The sequence below is a fragment of the Mixophyes fleayi genome, chromosome 2 (assembly GCF_038048845.1).
Source record: "Mixophyes fleayi isolate aMixFle1 chromosome 2, aMixFle1.hap1, whole genome shotgun sequence".
NCBI lineage: Eukaryota > Metazoa > Chordata > Amphibia > Anura > Limnodynastidae > Mixophyes > Mixophyes fleayi.
In genome coordinates, this window is record NC_134403.1 from 285675573 (window position 1) to 285693196 (window position 17624).

General features: G+C 38.9%; 1 protein-coding gene across 1 annotated transcript in view; it reads left to right on the forward strand.

The window, feature by feature from the left end:
* Positions 1-17624, forward strand: part of LOC142139945 (uncharacterized) — a 212974-nt gene that overhangs the window by 121329 nt on the left and 74021 nt on the right. Inside the window, exons 14-16 of the mRNA XM_075197812.1 lie at positions 2665-2727; positions 7335-7397; positions 15387-15503. Coding sequence (XP_075053913.1) covers positions 2665-2727; positions 7335-7397; positions 15387-15503 — 243 coding nt within the window. The remainder of the gene's footprint in view (positions 1-2664; positions 2728-7334; positions 7398-15386; positions 15504-17624) is intronic.

The following is a 17624-nucleotide window of genomic DNA, read 5'->3' on the forward strand; positions in this document are numbered from 1 at the left end:
GGAGCAATGGAGCTCTCCTCTTTGTGTGTTACCTTTATAACACAGTACAATGTGACTGCAGATTTAGAAGACCAAGCCTGCCAGCCCTATTATTTCTATTTCAGCAATGACAATTAGCAATGGAGCAATGGAGCTCTCCTGAATGTCACTGGAGACTTTGAAGAACACTGCTACCCCTTCTCTTTCTTTTCTATCTATGACCCTGCCCAACTGCACTAGAGACTGACAAGTGCTACCCCTTCTGTGTCCCTCTGTGAAATGCCGCTGGATCGCCGTTCAGGGCGGTACTTATAAAATCCAAAACTCGCAAGATACTACGACATGACAATGACATTTTGCCTCGTTTTCAATTCCGCAAAAGTACCGAGTTGGCTCGGCTCGGTACTCGGATCTGCTAAGTTCGGGTGTGTGCGGTTCTCGGGGAATCGGGCCTGAGCATCTCTAATAATTATTGTATTTCTGTTGGATGTCAATCTCTTTATGGGTGTAGTACGAGTTAATGATAATGTAAATACCGACAGTGTTTACACCTACATAATTATTACGATAGTCAAGAAAGCGACATGTAAAAAACAACTAATCCTAAATCCGATGTATGGAGAGGGTGACACTTCCAAATGACGTAACTTGCATGCGTGACTTGTATTCTTTTTTTTTTAAAGCGTCAATGCACAAACACATTTAAGTATGGTAATATTGTATTCCTAACCCTAACCTTAACCCCTAACCCCAACCTCAACCCTAACCCTAACCCTAAGCTGCTGCCTAACCCTAACCCCTAACATAAAGGTAATACTTACATGGGTCCATGCGTTGCCGCTTTAAAATCCAAAATGTCCAAGTCGCGCTTGCAAGTGACGTAATTTGGAAGTGTCGCCCTCTCCATACATCGGATTTCCAGTGTGTCTGTTTACAGGTAAGTTGTTATTTTTACATGTCGCTTTCTTCACTGTCGTATTAATTATGTAGGTGTAAACACTGTCGGTGTTTACATCACCCTTAATACGATTACCACCGCTCTTTATAACACCAGCCTCTGTGCCATGTTCACGTGATTTTACCACTAAGTGATTGTAGATTCTTTGCTGTAATTCTGGACTGTAGTTTAATTTTGGAGTGCCTGTCTATTCAATATTATAGTTTTCAGTCTTCTTTTTCTGTGTCTACGCATTTATCAACCAATTAGGAAAAACAGTCTATATAATATGGCCTGTGTTATGTCATCCATTGATTAGTTTTATAAGGTTCCACCATAATCTCAGCTGTCCCATTGTTAGTCTATTTGACCTTCAGTTTGTTCCGGACTGTGGCTTAATCTTCTTCCTTCATCATCATCATCATCATCAACATTTATTTATGTCGTGCCACTAATTTTGCAGTGCTGTACAGAGAAATCACTCACATCAGTCCCTGCCCCATTAGGGCTTACAGTCTAAATTCCCTAACACACACACAGTTCCATGTGTTTACTCTGGTGCAGACTTTCCAGTGTTCCATACTTTAAAGGAGCTCCTGTGCAAGAATCCTCAAGATTCATCTGTCCTATCCTTACCCTGTTTTACCCTGTGGTACATAAAACTATACATTTAAGAGGAAAAGTAACCTAGAAAAAAAGTGGTTGAAAAGTGAAAGCACTGCCTGCATGTGCAGCTAAGTTCTAGAGGTATTTCAGTTAGAGAGGGGAGTACAGTTCATGTCCTAGGCAAAACATTGAAAAAAAATGACAATAGGAAAGATATGATGATAACATATAGGCAACTTATTTATAAACTGAAATCAAATAACAACTACTGTACTACCGCTTTGGAAAATTAGTTGGCCACTCCCCCAAGCAACACTACGGCTAGGGGCATTAAGAAAATATTATCCTAGTTGGTAGTGCAGCTATAATTATATAAATAAAGATGCTATGCAGATCTCTAACTTAAATCACTTTATGATAAAATAATATATATATAGATAGATTTTTTTTGAAGGTTATTTTTATTTTTTTCAAAATTGCATTTATTAACAATAGCAAGAAATGTACACTACACAATTTAACATTAACGGCATATAGAAGAATACCTGAGTAAATATCTAAATTTTTAGGAGGTCGAAAGAGCTATGAAACATGTAGCTCTCTAGCAGTTGTGGAGTCTGTGATGTTCAGTGCATGCTACCAATGTGGCCAATTACTTTTATTCTTTTGTTTCTATATCTCTTTAGAAATTCACTTTCTTTTATTTTATAGACACGTGAGGCCTGAGTCACTAACGAGAGCAAAGCAAAAAAAAAAGTTTGCTCCTGGACAAACCACGTTCCAATGCAAGTGGTGCAAATTAGTTTATTATTTTGCACTTAAGTTAAATACTGGCTGTTTTTCATGTAGCACACAAATACATAATAGTTTTATTTTGACACTGAAATTTACAGTTGATCTAGGACATGCCCTACCCAAACTATAAATCTGTCCTCATATTTTAATTTTACCTCCCCCTCCAACGCGACATGGTTTTGCCCAGGTACAAAGTTACTCCTTTTTTATGGTTTGTTCTACTTAATGATGAACAAATACAGTAAAATATTTGTTAACTCTGTCAAATTCAGTGAATGCTTTGATTTACTGACATTGCTTTCTTAATTATATCTGTGATACATTTAATTCTCTATTTACACTTTTAGTTTGGTGCATTGAAGAAACAAGTTGAAAATAAAAATAAGACTATTGAAGAGCTACACCAGAAAGTATGCATTGTTTTACCATGGACATATAAGCTTATGTAATTTAGTTATCAGTTGTTTATATATTACATATATTTATACCAGACTTTTATCATCAGTCATTTCAAATACATTGATGGATTAATCAAAAGGTCAATAAAGAGCACCAATTACAAAATATATTACCCCAATATTGAATTTAAATTAAAGTCACATTGGAAAATATATTACATTTAATCAATGGTACCTAGTCCATCATACTTTCACCACTGCAGTTATACAGTTCATGAATTCATCCTTATCCCTGTCTCAGAATATCATATCATCATCATCATCATTTATTTATTTATATAGTGCCACTAATTCCGCAGCGCTGTACAGAGAACTCACTCACATCAGTCCCTGCCCCAATGGAGCTTATAGTCTAAATTCCCTAACACACACACACACACACAGAAACACAGACTAAGGTTAATTGGCTGCTATCAAAATTGACCCACCAGTATGTTGTTGGAGTGTGGGAGTAAACGGGAGCACCTGGAATTGTAATTGTGCAGCAATGCCAACATGTAATAATCTGCAATATCACTTTAAAGGAGACTTACTGAAGATTTTAAAAACATTTTATTTGCTGTTTAAGGAAGTATGTAATGAACCCAGACTGGAACATTATGGATTCCCATCCATCCATGAAGTCTTTATTTCTGGGGGACCTTGTATTTGGATGCAGGAAAGTCTGTTATTGCTGCACTGGCTGGCATTTACTGAGCACAAGAACTCTGAGTAGTGATGGGGTCTCCATTGTTGAATACTTATTGTGGTCACTGATTTATTTTTCACCTGAGTCTGTGCTCCAGACATGCAATCATTTGTTCACAGTTTACCTGCTTTCATCCTGAAAGTTGAATATCAGTGCACACTTTTGGTACTATAACTAAGCTTGTTCCTTGTCTTCATTGCCTGAGCAACAGGTATTCTTTCTGAGAAAAAGAGCTATAGCATATTTTTTTAATTCTCAGTTGTCACCTTAGCTATTGATCTTAAATACACTAGTAAACTGAATGCCCCAATCCCTGCCTGTATGAAGATAAAGAGGGGAGGTGGTTCGCACTCCCTTGTTTCGGTGTAGTATAAAGAGGGCTGCCTGTGGGGCCAGGAAGGTAAGGGATAGTCCCAACCCTTAAACAATATATCTTGAAAATAAAAATCGGGGGTCCCCTTGGCGTACAAGAAAGTGTAGAAAATAGCAATGTAGTAGGACCCTAGTATTTTATTACTGATTGGGTCAAGGAATTTGGCATAAAAACATATTATGCAAATAAACAGTATAAAAAAACTTAGGTTGCAACCTTGTAAGTGAATCATGCACAGATTATAAATGCAGTAATCTTGTCACAAGTTGTTGGTTCCTAATATGGAACCTTAAAGTCTGTTAGTCAAATGGACAGACTTCCCAATAGGCGGAATATTGGAAAGTGTGCCTCAAAAGGAGCAGTAATTTAGTTCCAAATACACAAAGTATTCCAGGGTGTTGGTACCTTGTCAGAAATAGCTAGGAGCTATATGATGAGGGTTAGTAGTGATTGTCCCTTCATAGAGTCTCTGATGATATGCAGGCTAAGTATACCAATAGGTGTCTATGCCGAACGTCAGCGAGGTTGAGGTGCAGTGGTTGACTTTGTTGCCGGGACATATGGAGGCTGAGGACTTACCCCATGCGGATTGTAGCAACACCTTTTTCCCTCTCAATGACCGTTGAGATGCTGATTTCGCACCCAGATGTAAAAGTATGTTTGGAGCCAGAGAGTCGCGGCTGCGGCTTCCGACGGTTCGCGCATGCGATGTGAAGAGAAGTGAAACAGTCTTGTCCTCTTTTAGCTTCAATCCAAAGCAAGGGAATTTAGAGCAGAGGAACAGCTGATAACCTACGCGTTTCGCCGAGGCTTCTTCATGACTCTGCATACCTTCTTAAAATCCAAATTTTATTTAACCATCAGTGTTAAAAACACATAATGTTTAGTTGAAGCACATTGTTCATTTCCTTCAATTAAAGAAGGGACTGCCTAAATGGGCTCCCCTGAAACAGTACTGGTGGGATAAGATTTTGATTTTGAAAATCCCTTATCTACTCTGTTTCTTTGTTGAAACAATTTGTGCTCAATAAGTTCTCCTTTCAAAAAATCCTCATAAACCACTTTAAGAAATACAAAGAATTTGTTGTAAAACAAATGCTTGTCTCATGTCTTTACAAGGAGCAGGGACCAAGGCAACATTTCAGTGTTTTGCACATTCATGTATCTCATCTAATACAAACACCATTCCAGTCGTAGTTTAACTGATCTCATCCTTTCTATGACATCACTCTGACCCCTTGCAAATTCTGCTCTTCCTTGTCTTCAATTTCTGAGCAAAAGATAATATTTCTAGGCCAAATACCTATACAGTACTTATTTTATTCTCCAATTTGAGAATCACATTTGTTATTGATCCAGATAACACTGATTTTCTGCCAGCCTCAGCCTTGACTTGTTCTAATACTCTACATCTTTGCCACCTGCCATTGTTTGACTATGACTTTCATCAGCTGACTCGTACTTGAACTTGTCAGGCGCTGTCCCCGCTGTTTGTCTGCTATGCTGGGACGGACACCTGGTGATTTCGGCCGGGGCGCCGTGTTGCCTAGCTACAGGTGCGCCCCGGCTGGAACTCAACTCTGTTGAAGCCTGTTATTTTACAGCAAAGCTTATATCTCTTTGTAGGGTTGAAAATCAGTGTGTCACCATGCCTCATTAGAGCAAGCTCCAATCATTGAAGGTTCCACACATCCTGAAATCCTTTGCTTTCATGGTCAAATTAAAAATAAATATACATTCTATAACCTTCATGTAGTTAAATCTGCTATGCATTCATATACAGAAAACACACCATGGATGAATAGGGAGCTAAAAGTGTTAGCTATTAAAATGTATATATTTAAAAAACATTGTTGATTGCAGCTACCTGCTGACTCTGCAATACTACTATTTAACAAACCAAATTCCTCACTTACCAAACATGGAGACAGACTCATTATCCACAAAACTAATGCAACTAAAGTTTTAATCAATATGGAATAGAAGAAGCAGTCCCTTCTTTCAATAGTAAGGTTTTGCTAAATTGCATATTATATGTGTCCCCCATGCAATATCTATCTAGCCTACTTAGTGATATGGTATCTGCTGTACATAAAACTTGGAACCTTTTACCAAACCATAATTCTACATTCCCAGGAACAGTTTGAGCATTCCATCCTATCTGCCAGCCCCATCTCCTTTCCCTTCTATTTCCCCTATACCGACATATACCCATCCCTTCCCCTGGTCTCTACCCTGTCCCATAATCACAGACCCATTGAAAATATAAAAAATGTTGACAATTATGAAGGTAAATAGTAAACGAGGGGTTGGTTTTTTCATTATTTGTGTTACCAACTACAGGCTCGATTCTTTAAGGATCTTAATTTAAGATTAAGTTAATTCGTATGTGCAAATTAGTATTCTGTTTTGCACATACCGTATATACTCGAGTATAAGTCGACCCGAATATAAGCCGAGGCACCTAATTTTACTACATAAAACTGGGAAAACTTATTGACTCGAGTATAAGCCTAGGGTGGAAAAGAGCGCTAATTTAAAAACTTAAATAAAAATGATAGGTTCAATCTATGAAATCATTTTTAGCTAAACCATAAATAACAGTAGATGACAAGGAACATTCATAAATGATTATAAAATCATTGGCATTGGATACAACCTAACCTAAATAAAGGGGTATATAAGGGGTAGGGATATAAATGTATGAACATGGTGGCTGTATTGTTTGTTCATTATGTAATTGCACTGTAAATTTAAAAAAAGGAGAGAGAGAGCGAGAGAGAGAGAGAGATTTTTTTTTTCACTTACCCGGCAGTGGAACGCATATGCGTTCCAACAACAGGAAGTTCGGCATTTGGAACGCAAGTTTGCGTTCCAAATGCCGAACTTCCTGTGTTGGAACGCATATGCAGAAGTTTCAAGCCGAGGGACCGGACACCAGGTAAGTTCACCCGTGTATAAGCCGAGTGCCCTTTTTCAGCATACAAATGTATGCTGAAAAACTAGGCTTATACACGAGTATGTACGGTAAGTTAAATACTGACTGTTTTTTCATGTAGCACACAAATACTTGATAGCTTATTTGTACACTGAAATTTAAAGTTGATATTTGTGTGCTACATGAGAAAACAGTCAGTATTTAACTTATGTGCAAAACAGAATACTAATTTGCACCCCTTGCATTGTAACATGGTTTTGTCCAGGAAACTGAAATAAGAAGTTTCTTAAGTTAAGATCCTTAATGAATCAGGCCCTACAAGTTTATCTGGTTTTTGGAGTGGTCTGTTGCAATATTTTATCGAATTGTAGGTTTATTTTTTGGGGTTTATTGACTAACCTATTTGTCATTATCTATAAATAGATATAAAATAAAAAATAAAAACTTTATTGGAAATGCATGTTTTAATTATTTGCACCATTATTATGTTGGAAAAAAAATAAAATCACACAGTAATCACTGCACTGATATAAATCATACTCTAGTTTTTTTTGACATAGATCAAATCTCTAAAAAAGAAAATGAAAGGGAGATGCAAGCAGTGTAGCGGTCTACAAGCTAAGGTAATTTTTTCATCTGTCTCTGGTGTTCAGTGTTATTCACCACCTTGATTTTGTATACATCCTCTTTTCTAATGAACTACTAAGTATGTGTGCCCAGTGTCTGTACCAGTGGATGTTTGCCAGTGTCTATAGTTCTGTATGCATGGCTAGTGGCTACCTGTAGTTTCTGAAAAATTACTTACCATAAGATGTCCAGGGATAGCACAGCATGACCTTAGTGCAGAGGGAGTTAGTCCCACCGTGGCGTGCGATGGGGAGGACCCATCAGTGAGGAGGTAGTGGCAGGGCATTGTAGCTTTAGGCTGCACTGCAATTACTTTGAAAATAAGGCTAGGGGGAGAGAGTAGGGTGAAAAATAAGCTTTATTAAAGTGTAATCCAGGAGGCCATAGACCGGCCTGTAGAGTAAGCAAATAAATAAATAATTTTTATTTTATTTTCCCCCCTCCCAAAAAAAAACCACACTAGGTGGCGTTCTGAGGTCATCGACTTACTGGGAAATGTCCTGGACAGTGCTATGGCTAATCTGCCCCTGCATACATATTTACAACTCTTTTACGCAATATAAGATATATTTTACTGCGATATCAGATGAACTTTCCTATGCACAATTAACTGAACAAGCTTTATAGTATGTCACAACTTTTACAAATATTACAATCTGTTGTGATTTTAGTTTGAACCAATTACAGATGGAAGGCTGTATTTTGTAGGCACATATCAGCTTATCAGCTATTGCTATAACACATCAATCTCTGTAATATTGATGTAAAGAAACCAAGTACCCATTATTGATAATGAAAGCTATTACATGAAGAAGAAAACAAGAAAGAAAATGAAGCTGCCATAAAAGAAATATTTCAATCGCATAATTTATGTATTTTTTATGTATACTCTTTATATTAGCATGTTAACTTGCTGCCTGTTGTTCCTATCCTGCCTGTCTAAGCTATTGATCCTGAATCCGTGGTGCGGTCTGGGTGGAACAGAACAGCACTGCATGAAGTCTAGTGAGAGCCTCCACAGCCCCCATCCCACTCAGCAACAGACAGCCTCACTGCATGTTGCTCTACACTGATGGGATCACCCCCTGGCAAGGAAGCAAACAGCAGATTGCAAATTGATCAAACCCCCCCCCCCCCCACCCTGACACTTTACAAGAAAGTCGAAAATAAAAAACCTCCCTAAATCCCAGGGAGTCTCACTGAAGCAATTTAAATGATTATTGAGAATTTACAGTAAATCTTTAGGAGCAAGTATGCAAATAGACCACTCCATTTCTCATATACTGACCTCTAGGTCTTCTTACATGGTGCCATTTGGAGTTAATACTTTACTCACTAGCCAGTGACCCCCACATTAGTATATTGTGCAGACCGCATTGCCGATGCCTAGTGGCCTTTAACAATTAGAGATGCTCAGGCTTGGTTCCCCGAGAACCGAACACACCCGAACTTAGCAGATCCAAGTACAGAGCAGAGACGGCTCGGTACTTTCGCGCGCTTTCTGAATTATTATTATTATTATTACCATTTATTTATATAGCACAACTAATTCCGCAGCACTATACAGAGAACTCACTCACATCAGTCCCTGCCCCATTGGGGCTTACAGTCTAAATTCCCTAACACACACACACAGACAGAAAGAGACAGACAGACACACACAGACACATATACTAGGGTCAATTTGTTAGCAGCCAATTAACCTGCCAGTATGTTTTTGGAGTGTGGGAGGAAACCCATGTAAACACTGGGAGTACATACAAACTCCTCACAGATAAGGCCATTGTCGGGAATTGAATTCATGACCCCAGTGCTGTAAGGCAGAAGTGCTATCCATTAAAAATGAGGCAAAACATAATCGTTATGTCGTCGGATCTCACGAGTTTTGGATTCTATAAGTACTGCCCTCCACGGCGATCAAGCGTCATTTCACAGAGGGACACAGAAGGGGTAGCACAGTCTGTAGAGCAGTTGGGCAGTATCATAGGTAGAATAGAAAGAGGAGGGGGTAGCAGTGTTCTTCAAAGTCTACATTGACATTCAGGAGAGCTCCATTGCTAATTGTCATTGCTGAAATAGAATTACTAGGTCTGGCAGGCTTGGTTTTCTAAATCTGCAGTCCCATAGTGTACAGTGTTATATAGGTAAAATACAAAGAGGAGAGCTCCATTGCTGCAATACAAATACTAGGGCTGGCAGGCTTGGTGTAAATCTGCAGTCAAATTGTACGGTGTTATATTGGTAACACACAAAGAGGATAGCTCCATTGCTCCATTGCTGATTGTCATTGCTGTAATAGATATACTAGGGATGGCAGGGTTGGTCTTCTGAATTTGCAGTCAAATTGTACGTTGATATATAGGTTACACACAAAGAGGAGAGCTGAATTGCTAATTGTCATTGCTTAAATAGAAATACTAGGGCTGGCAGGCTTGGTCTTCTGAATTTGCAGTCAAATTGTACGGTGTTATATAGGTTACACAGAAAGAGGAGAGCTTCATAGCTCCATTGCTAATTTTCATTGCTGAAATAGAAATAATAATAGGCTGGCAGGCTTGGTCTAAATCTGCAGTTACATTTTACTGTACCATTGCACACTCAGAAACAGGAGAGGTGGCAGGGTTCAGTGCTGAAACAGAAATTGTAATAATAGGGCTGTCAGTGTTCTTAAATGTCTCCAGTGACATTTTACTGTGCCATAGCTCATAGAGAAACAGGAGGGGTGGCATTGTTCTTCTCACTCTCCAGTCTCAGTCATGATGATACTAATCCCTGTACCTCATGTGCCTGAGCCTATATTCAAGTGCATAGGGGTTTTAAGTCAGGGAAACAAAAATATAAATAAAAAGCTTGTACCTTTTTAAAGAAAAAAACATCTCTCTAATAAAGGTGAAAGTTTACTTTAGAAAAACATAAAATTGCCAACATGCCATTCTACCCAAAATATTACCAAGCATACCAGCATCAGCTAGCTCCGTTCTCTCAGTTAGATCTCAGCACCTGCAATCTGTACTGTCATCATATTCACCCTCATCAGTGTGTACATCATCCTCAAGCAATACTAATTCATCCCCGCTGGAATCCACCATCACAGAAGTCTGTGTACTTTGATGTAATTACCGGTAATGGCCTTCCTCATGGAATTTGTAGTTCATTTTATGGAATAGCTGTCACGATTTTTGGCAATTCGTTTAGACCAGACCAAATTTCAAAATGTTGTGCTGACTCATCTGCATCACCACTGGGTGTCTTGGGAAAGCTTAGTTTTTTCCTAGAAGCAGTTGCCAAAGAAACTGAAGGAGGAGACAGTGTTGTGTCATGTACCACTTGAGCTGTCAGCCTGTTGATCAGGAGCTCATTGCATCTCTTGACATCTGGGTCAATTGGAAAGAAAGAGAAGACATAGCTCTTAAACCTAGGATCAAGAATGAGCAAAATGTAGTGAATCGATTTCAAGATGTTGATAACTCTTGGATCCTGGCGAAGCGAATTAAGTACTTAATTTACAATTTCAATATAGTTAGCGCATTTGATTTGTTTCATTTACTCCTTCAATTTCTCTAGCAGCTTCTCAAAAAGTCTAATTAGGGGAATCACTTGACTCAAGCTAACAGTGTCTGCACTACTCTTCACAGATGACTACTTCGCTGAACTAAATAACATTCCCCCTCAAATTCTATTCTTCTTGCATCTGCTGAATTCTCCAACATGCTGTTGCAGACTCCCGAAAATCACCCTAAATATTTCAGGACACAGACAGCATCTCCTGCATGTCATTGTCATTTTTAAAAAAGTTCTGTACCACCAAGTTGATTGTGTGAGCAAAACAGTAAATGTGATGGAATGCCCCCCCGCTGTAACGCTCTAACAATATTAGTGGCGTTATCAGGAATCACATATCCTCAGGAGAGTCCAAGCAGGATAAGCCATGTTGCAATGACATCCCTTAGTTTTTCAAACAGGTTGTCAGCGGTATTACCTATGACCTGCGCCTTGTCTCGTCTCTGATAACCACCTCTCACTCCCGCCTTCAAGAATTCTCCCATGCTGCTCCCCATTTATGGAATTCCCTACCACGCTCAATCAGACTTTCCCACAGCCTTCAAATCTTTAGATGCTCTTTGAAAACCCATCTCTTTTTAGAGGTGACCTTATCCTCGATAACACTATTCACACTAATGCACCCTCACAGCTATCCCAATGTCCACTCTGAGCCACAATCACTCCTCTTGTTTCAGTTGTGTCCTCTTCTCTTTAGAATGTAAGCTCTCTAATGAGTAGGGTCCTCCATACCCTTTGTTTTCATGTCTCCATTCATTTTGTCTGCCTTCTCTGTTCTTGTTTTACGTATGTCTTGTTTTATGTATATCCTTGTCTTACCTACTGTACGGTGCTGTGGAGCACTGGGATGCCTTACAAATCTACGATAATAATAATAATAATAATATGCCTCTTAGTGAAGCAGATGATACACTAAGTAGCCTGCTTCTGAAAAATGTGACGTACTTGGGTACATGCTGCTGCTGTTCCTGCTGTTGAAGGCGAATCACCAACCCAGTGGAATGTCACAGTAATATAATCTTTAGTTTGCCCAGTTCCACTTGTCCACAAATCTGTGGTTAAGTGTACAGTGGGTAGAATGGCATTTTGTAGCCCAATAATTAAATTTTTACGAACCTTCTGGTAGAGGTGAGGAATAGCTTTTCTAGTAAAATTGGTTTGTGATGGAATTTGGTAACGGGGACACAATACCTCAAGTAATTGTCTAACACCAACTGCATTAATAGTGGATATTGGACGGAGATCTAATACTAGCATAGTCGCCATGGCGTCTGTGATCCGCTTTGCAACTGGGTGACAGCTTTCATACTTGCTAAGGATTGTTTAAAAGTCAATTGTTGTAAACTATTAGTAGTCTTTTTCTTGGCCTGCTTCTGGGTTGAAGATCCACCCCCAGCATAAGGAGCTGCAGCAGTGGGCCTAACGCTCAATATTTCTTCTGAGGAGTCCTGGATAAGGGAGGAGTCATCTCACATTTGCAACTTGAATGCTGGACTAACTCCGATCACTTGTGAGGATATTGATGATGAATGTGTTTGGCGGGTGTAGAATGCAGGTGCTGGGATCTAGATGAGAGAAGGGAGGTAGCTGATGCTGGACTGCTTGTTGTTATTTTTTTAGCATAAGTTTCTGATTTTCCCAAGAGCTTTCCATGAACTCGCTTCAAATGACGTAACATTAATGAGGATCCTAGATAGCTAAGGTCCCTACCTCTACTAACTTTGGCTTTACAATGCTACAAATGGCTAGACAACTGTTTTCAGAATGTGGGTAGAAATAATTGCACACATAAGAGGTGGATTTTTTGGTCTTATGCCTAGGCATGACAATGGCCTTCGTATCACTGGCAAGAACTGCTGCAGTCTTTGTTTGAAAGTGTATGAAAATAATATTGTGACCTGTGAGGTGGTCAAAATTGACTGCAAATGACTTGAAATTAGTGTTATTGAGGTATTGATAATAATGTAGGAACAAAAAACAAGTAAAATTATGTGATTTTAGCATATTTTAGCTATTTTTCTAATAAATGCAGATCCAAAACCAAAACACACGAGGGCGATTTTGCCAAAACCACAACCAAAACACAAAGGTAATCCAGATCCAAAACCAGAACACGGGGGTCAGTGAACATCTCTATTAACAATACATTTCTCAGAGCATAGTGACTAATATTTAATACAGGAGCTGATGCATTGTGGCTAATATACAATGCATATACCATTGGTTAGAATATAATGTGCACACTTTGCCTGATCAATTGTAAATTACAGACTCATTTGCCTCATTGTGGCTAGTATATAAAATAGCCAATTTTCTGGTGGCTCAGTATACAAAACAGGGTCCATTCCCTTATGGGCCAAAGCCCATTCCCTGATGACTAATTATACAATGCACAACCTATTCCCTGGTGGCACAGTATAAAATACAAAGTTTCTTACACAGCCCATTAACGGTTATAAAGACAACACAACTAAAGGAATGACAAACATAAGGGACAGGACTTCCAGTTCCGGCGGACGAGAGAAAACGCTGGACAGAGCAGCTCCATAGCGACCACAGCCGAATCTAAAGTCAGACAGTAGATTGTCACACTTTAATTGGAGACAGCGTGCATCTTGTTTTACAGGAAACTGATCCCTAATTAATGGGGAGATTTATCTCTACATCGATGCCAGCGAAACAGCAGAGGACCCGCTTAGACAAGTGTGCTGAACATGGCCAGTGAAACAGGTGCTCAGGTTGGAGATTAAAACTCTACCACATCGATCCCTACATATTCCCTACATATTCCCAGCCTCTCCGTTATCTTATGAAGATATTGTTAAAACTATTACGGAGACAAGCAGCTACATAAGCACAAGCATTACAAGAAGTAAAGGATCAAATGATATGGCTAACTCAAAAGATAATTCTACTGACTTCTACTGGTGGGAGAATCATTCCAGTATGCAATAACCCTTAAAACACATACTGCTACATTGCTGAAAACACAAAGGCAGATGTGAAATAAATTAAATGTCCTGGTAAGAGATCTAGTTGAAATAGCACAAGCATCGTAGGGCTGTCAGAATCCTCGTCCAAGATTATTCGGCTGATGTTATAAGGGCCAGAAAATAATTTTCTGTGATTTGTGCATGCTTGATCAAAGATGGCAGAAGATTTGCTCTGTTACACCCAGCCCATTTAAGGCTATTTGATGGAACTAATAGCAAGGACTTCAATACGGCAGCTGACGTTAAGACCTTCCTTCAAGACGAACTGGATGCTGAGAAGGAAATTGCTATCTCCAGATGATTTAGGACCCTAGTGCTTACTATACATAAGATGGAACACATGTTAATATAATTACTATCTTTTCTAATTTACTGAAATGTCTAGCAATGTTAATCCTTGATTTGATTTTATAAAGTGAAGTAAAAAAAATGGAATGAACAGCGCCTGTATGTAAACACTAAATTTTTAATTTTAACACATATTATCAATTATAATTTCCATGTCTGCAATCAATTAAAATACACTGTATTTCTTAAAAATATATATAAAATATACATATAACCATGACATACATATATATACGGTTATAAGGACAGGAAGAGAAAAATAAATAAGTGTGTAGCGATATAATTGAAAGTTATTTCAGCATAGAAACACTCTCTGTTGAGTCTTCAGATGTTTAAATAATTAGCCCAATGCAATTAATGGGTATTTATGCTTTAAACAGGCCTGTGCCTATATCTTTTGTGGATAAATGAACATTAGAACTTGAAAACACACTTGTTTAAATTAGGAGCAGCGTTCCTGTAGCGCATAATATTTCAGAGCTCAACCTTTAGGATGCAATCTGGTCCAGAGAGAACGGAGATATAAAGCTCCCAGATGGAAACAAAGATGTATGCTAATCACATCACTGCTGATACTATGGATATACTTGCGGTGTGTTGAATATAAACCATTAGCAAATTAATTACAACAAAATTCAGATTCACTATGATTTCAGAGACAACAAGATCACGCAAGATATACCAAACGGTGCACACTTGTTATTAAAGTCAAATAGATCAGACACCTTACTAACTCCACAGAAAAACTGCTCTCAATATGAGACCACTTACATGGTGCAATCAGTCGATTGTGACTTGCGTTTGGTTCCCCCACTCACACACACACACCTCGACCGCCATATATAGAACTTTATTGATTTGTCGCTTCTATTTTACAGGTCCAGCAGAGCTCCTGTAGCAGCCACCAAGCTCTGAATATTTTTCCTAGGTGGTAGTCAAGCTTCAATATACATCTGCTATATAAATCCACTATATAATATTCTTGAAACAATGTACCACTAGTTTGAAAAGTGCAGCAATGCAAGTTTGCAAAATAATGGCTTCATACTAAGGTATTAGTAACCTATTTTTATATATGTAAAGGTAAATGGATTGCATGTCCAGCTTGAAGATGCTAGAGTGCAACATGAAGCAACAGTCAGCAGCAAGCAAAAGGAGATTGCAGATGCAAAGACAAAAGAAGAAATTCTGCTTGGAGAAGTATGTTAATATTTGTTATAAATCAAAATAAGGCAATAAATGTTTCTGTCATGCGTGAGATTGCAAAGTATTACAACCTTATATAAACACAGCTAAATGTAAATGCTCTCATGTTTCCAAAATAAGTCTACTGAATTGAGGTAATCATATTTTACCATAGAGAATCTAGAGTAATAATTAAAGTTCATGTAACTTTTTGGCTGTATTTTGTCATAGGTTTGCCCACTATTCTGTAGTATGTACAATCATGTGAAGAAGAAAGTATACCCTCTTTCAAATTTGTGATTTACATATCGTGACAGACTGTACAATCATCTAGTCCTCACCTAATCCCAACATTTGATAAATGTTATCTCACATGATAAATAGCACATAACATATTTGTTGTGTTATGTTCGTATTGTCGCTAACCAATAACGTTTGTCGAACCTCGATTTGTGTTTCCAACGCACAAAGATTTATTCGCAAATAGTAGAGTAATATGTTCCAGCGAATTGATAATAAATACAGCCGTTACTTATCGCAGGCGCTCTGGATCCAGTGTGCAGTCATTCAATCCTGAAGTCTGGGGACAAGATGTCTGAACACTAGATGTGAAGCTGCTGCTTATATACACACAGAAATACAGTAATACAATGAAGATGGTATAGCTTGCATCTATTGGTCCAGGTCTCAGGACGGTCCAAGGTTGTCAAGGTTGTCAATCATTGGCTAGTTCATCCTAAGGAATCCAAAGGAGGGGGTCATCTCTCCAGGGGGTATGCTCGGCTCTTCCCGCCAAGATTCCTTAGTCTTAAGTAGTTCATAATTCCCTATCATTCATAACTTGCGTATGCACTCTGCGATTCCTTCGCAGAGTGAACCAAACAGTAGGAAATGTAAAGAGGTTTATTATGATACCACTCATGATATGATTCCTTCAACCTGTTCCGTAATCACAGTGGGTTCATCTTCATCTTTAGATACACTTGATTTAAACTGGCTTAAAACAGGATACAACTTAGCAATTTTTCTTTTTTCAGTTTTAATAATGGCTGTAATTACCGCTGCGTTCGCCATGCTTCTCAACAGCCACGTCCGTTGTGCGCGCGCTTTTAGCCACGCCTACTTCCGCTGTGCATTCGCTGCTCTGCTACGTGTTACCTTCCATTTGCCACAATTTTAAACAATCATTATTTCTATTTCTCATTTTCGTTGACTTGATCAATCATACTTTATCTTTTACAGTATTTAGTACCTCTGTATTAAAACTTCCTATTGTTGGGAAAGGCCTATCACAATCTTTGGTCATCTTGACCCACGTGTCACAATACATAGTTGCGTATGCACCATATTTCTTACACATGAGAAACCTCGCTGAACCAATAGGACCTTCCTTAGGCAGTACACTGACCTTCTCTAGCGTATGCTTAGCACCCATGTTGAACAACTCCAACCTACACGGAACACAGACACACCGCAATGCTCTGTTCCTTCCGGCCAACAATACTCTTCTCTGTGGAACACAGACACACCGCAATGCTCTGTTCTTTCCACCCAACAATTTCAACCCTGTTGCTACAATCACTGCTAGAGATCTCTAATGCCCTTGTGAATGTATTTCCAGATAGCCGCGTCCACTCGCTTTCTCTTGTTCCGAACAAGAATTCCCTAACACAGAAATATCACTGTGGGCCCCAAGGGCTATCAGCTCCTCGATACCCTGGCTCACTACAAAATCTGCTGAGTTTATTATCGCTGGGAGCACAAGTTGATAAAATCAACCTGCCTTTCCAGTATAATTCCTCCTAGCTGCTTCACCAATTTGCACTAACGGTGCGGTTAGATCGCACTGCCTACCAATACTAATTATTAGCAAACCTTGCGATCTATTGGTAGCACGTTGCGAAAACCCGGTTTTCGCATTCGGTATACCTGCCCTGTATACCGTCCTTCAGTTGGGCAATCCGTCTCGTCAGACAGCAACTGAGCACAATGAATAGTAAACAGTGTATCTACGTTACAAAATCACACACTATACACCTTTTCTGCGCAGAAAATCAAAAGTTCCCAACAACAGTAATAATGTCTCAGAGGTTTTCACAAGTAATTATACTATATACATATAATAACTATCAAAAC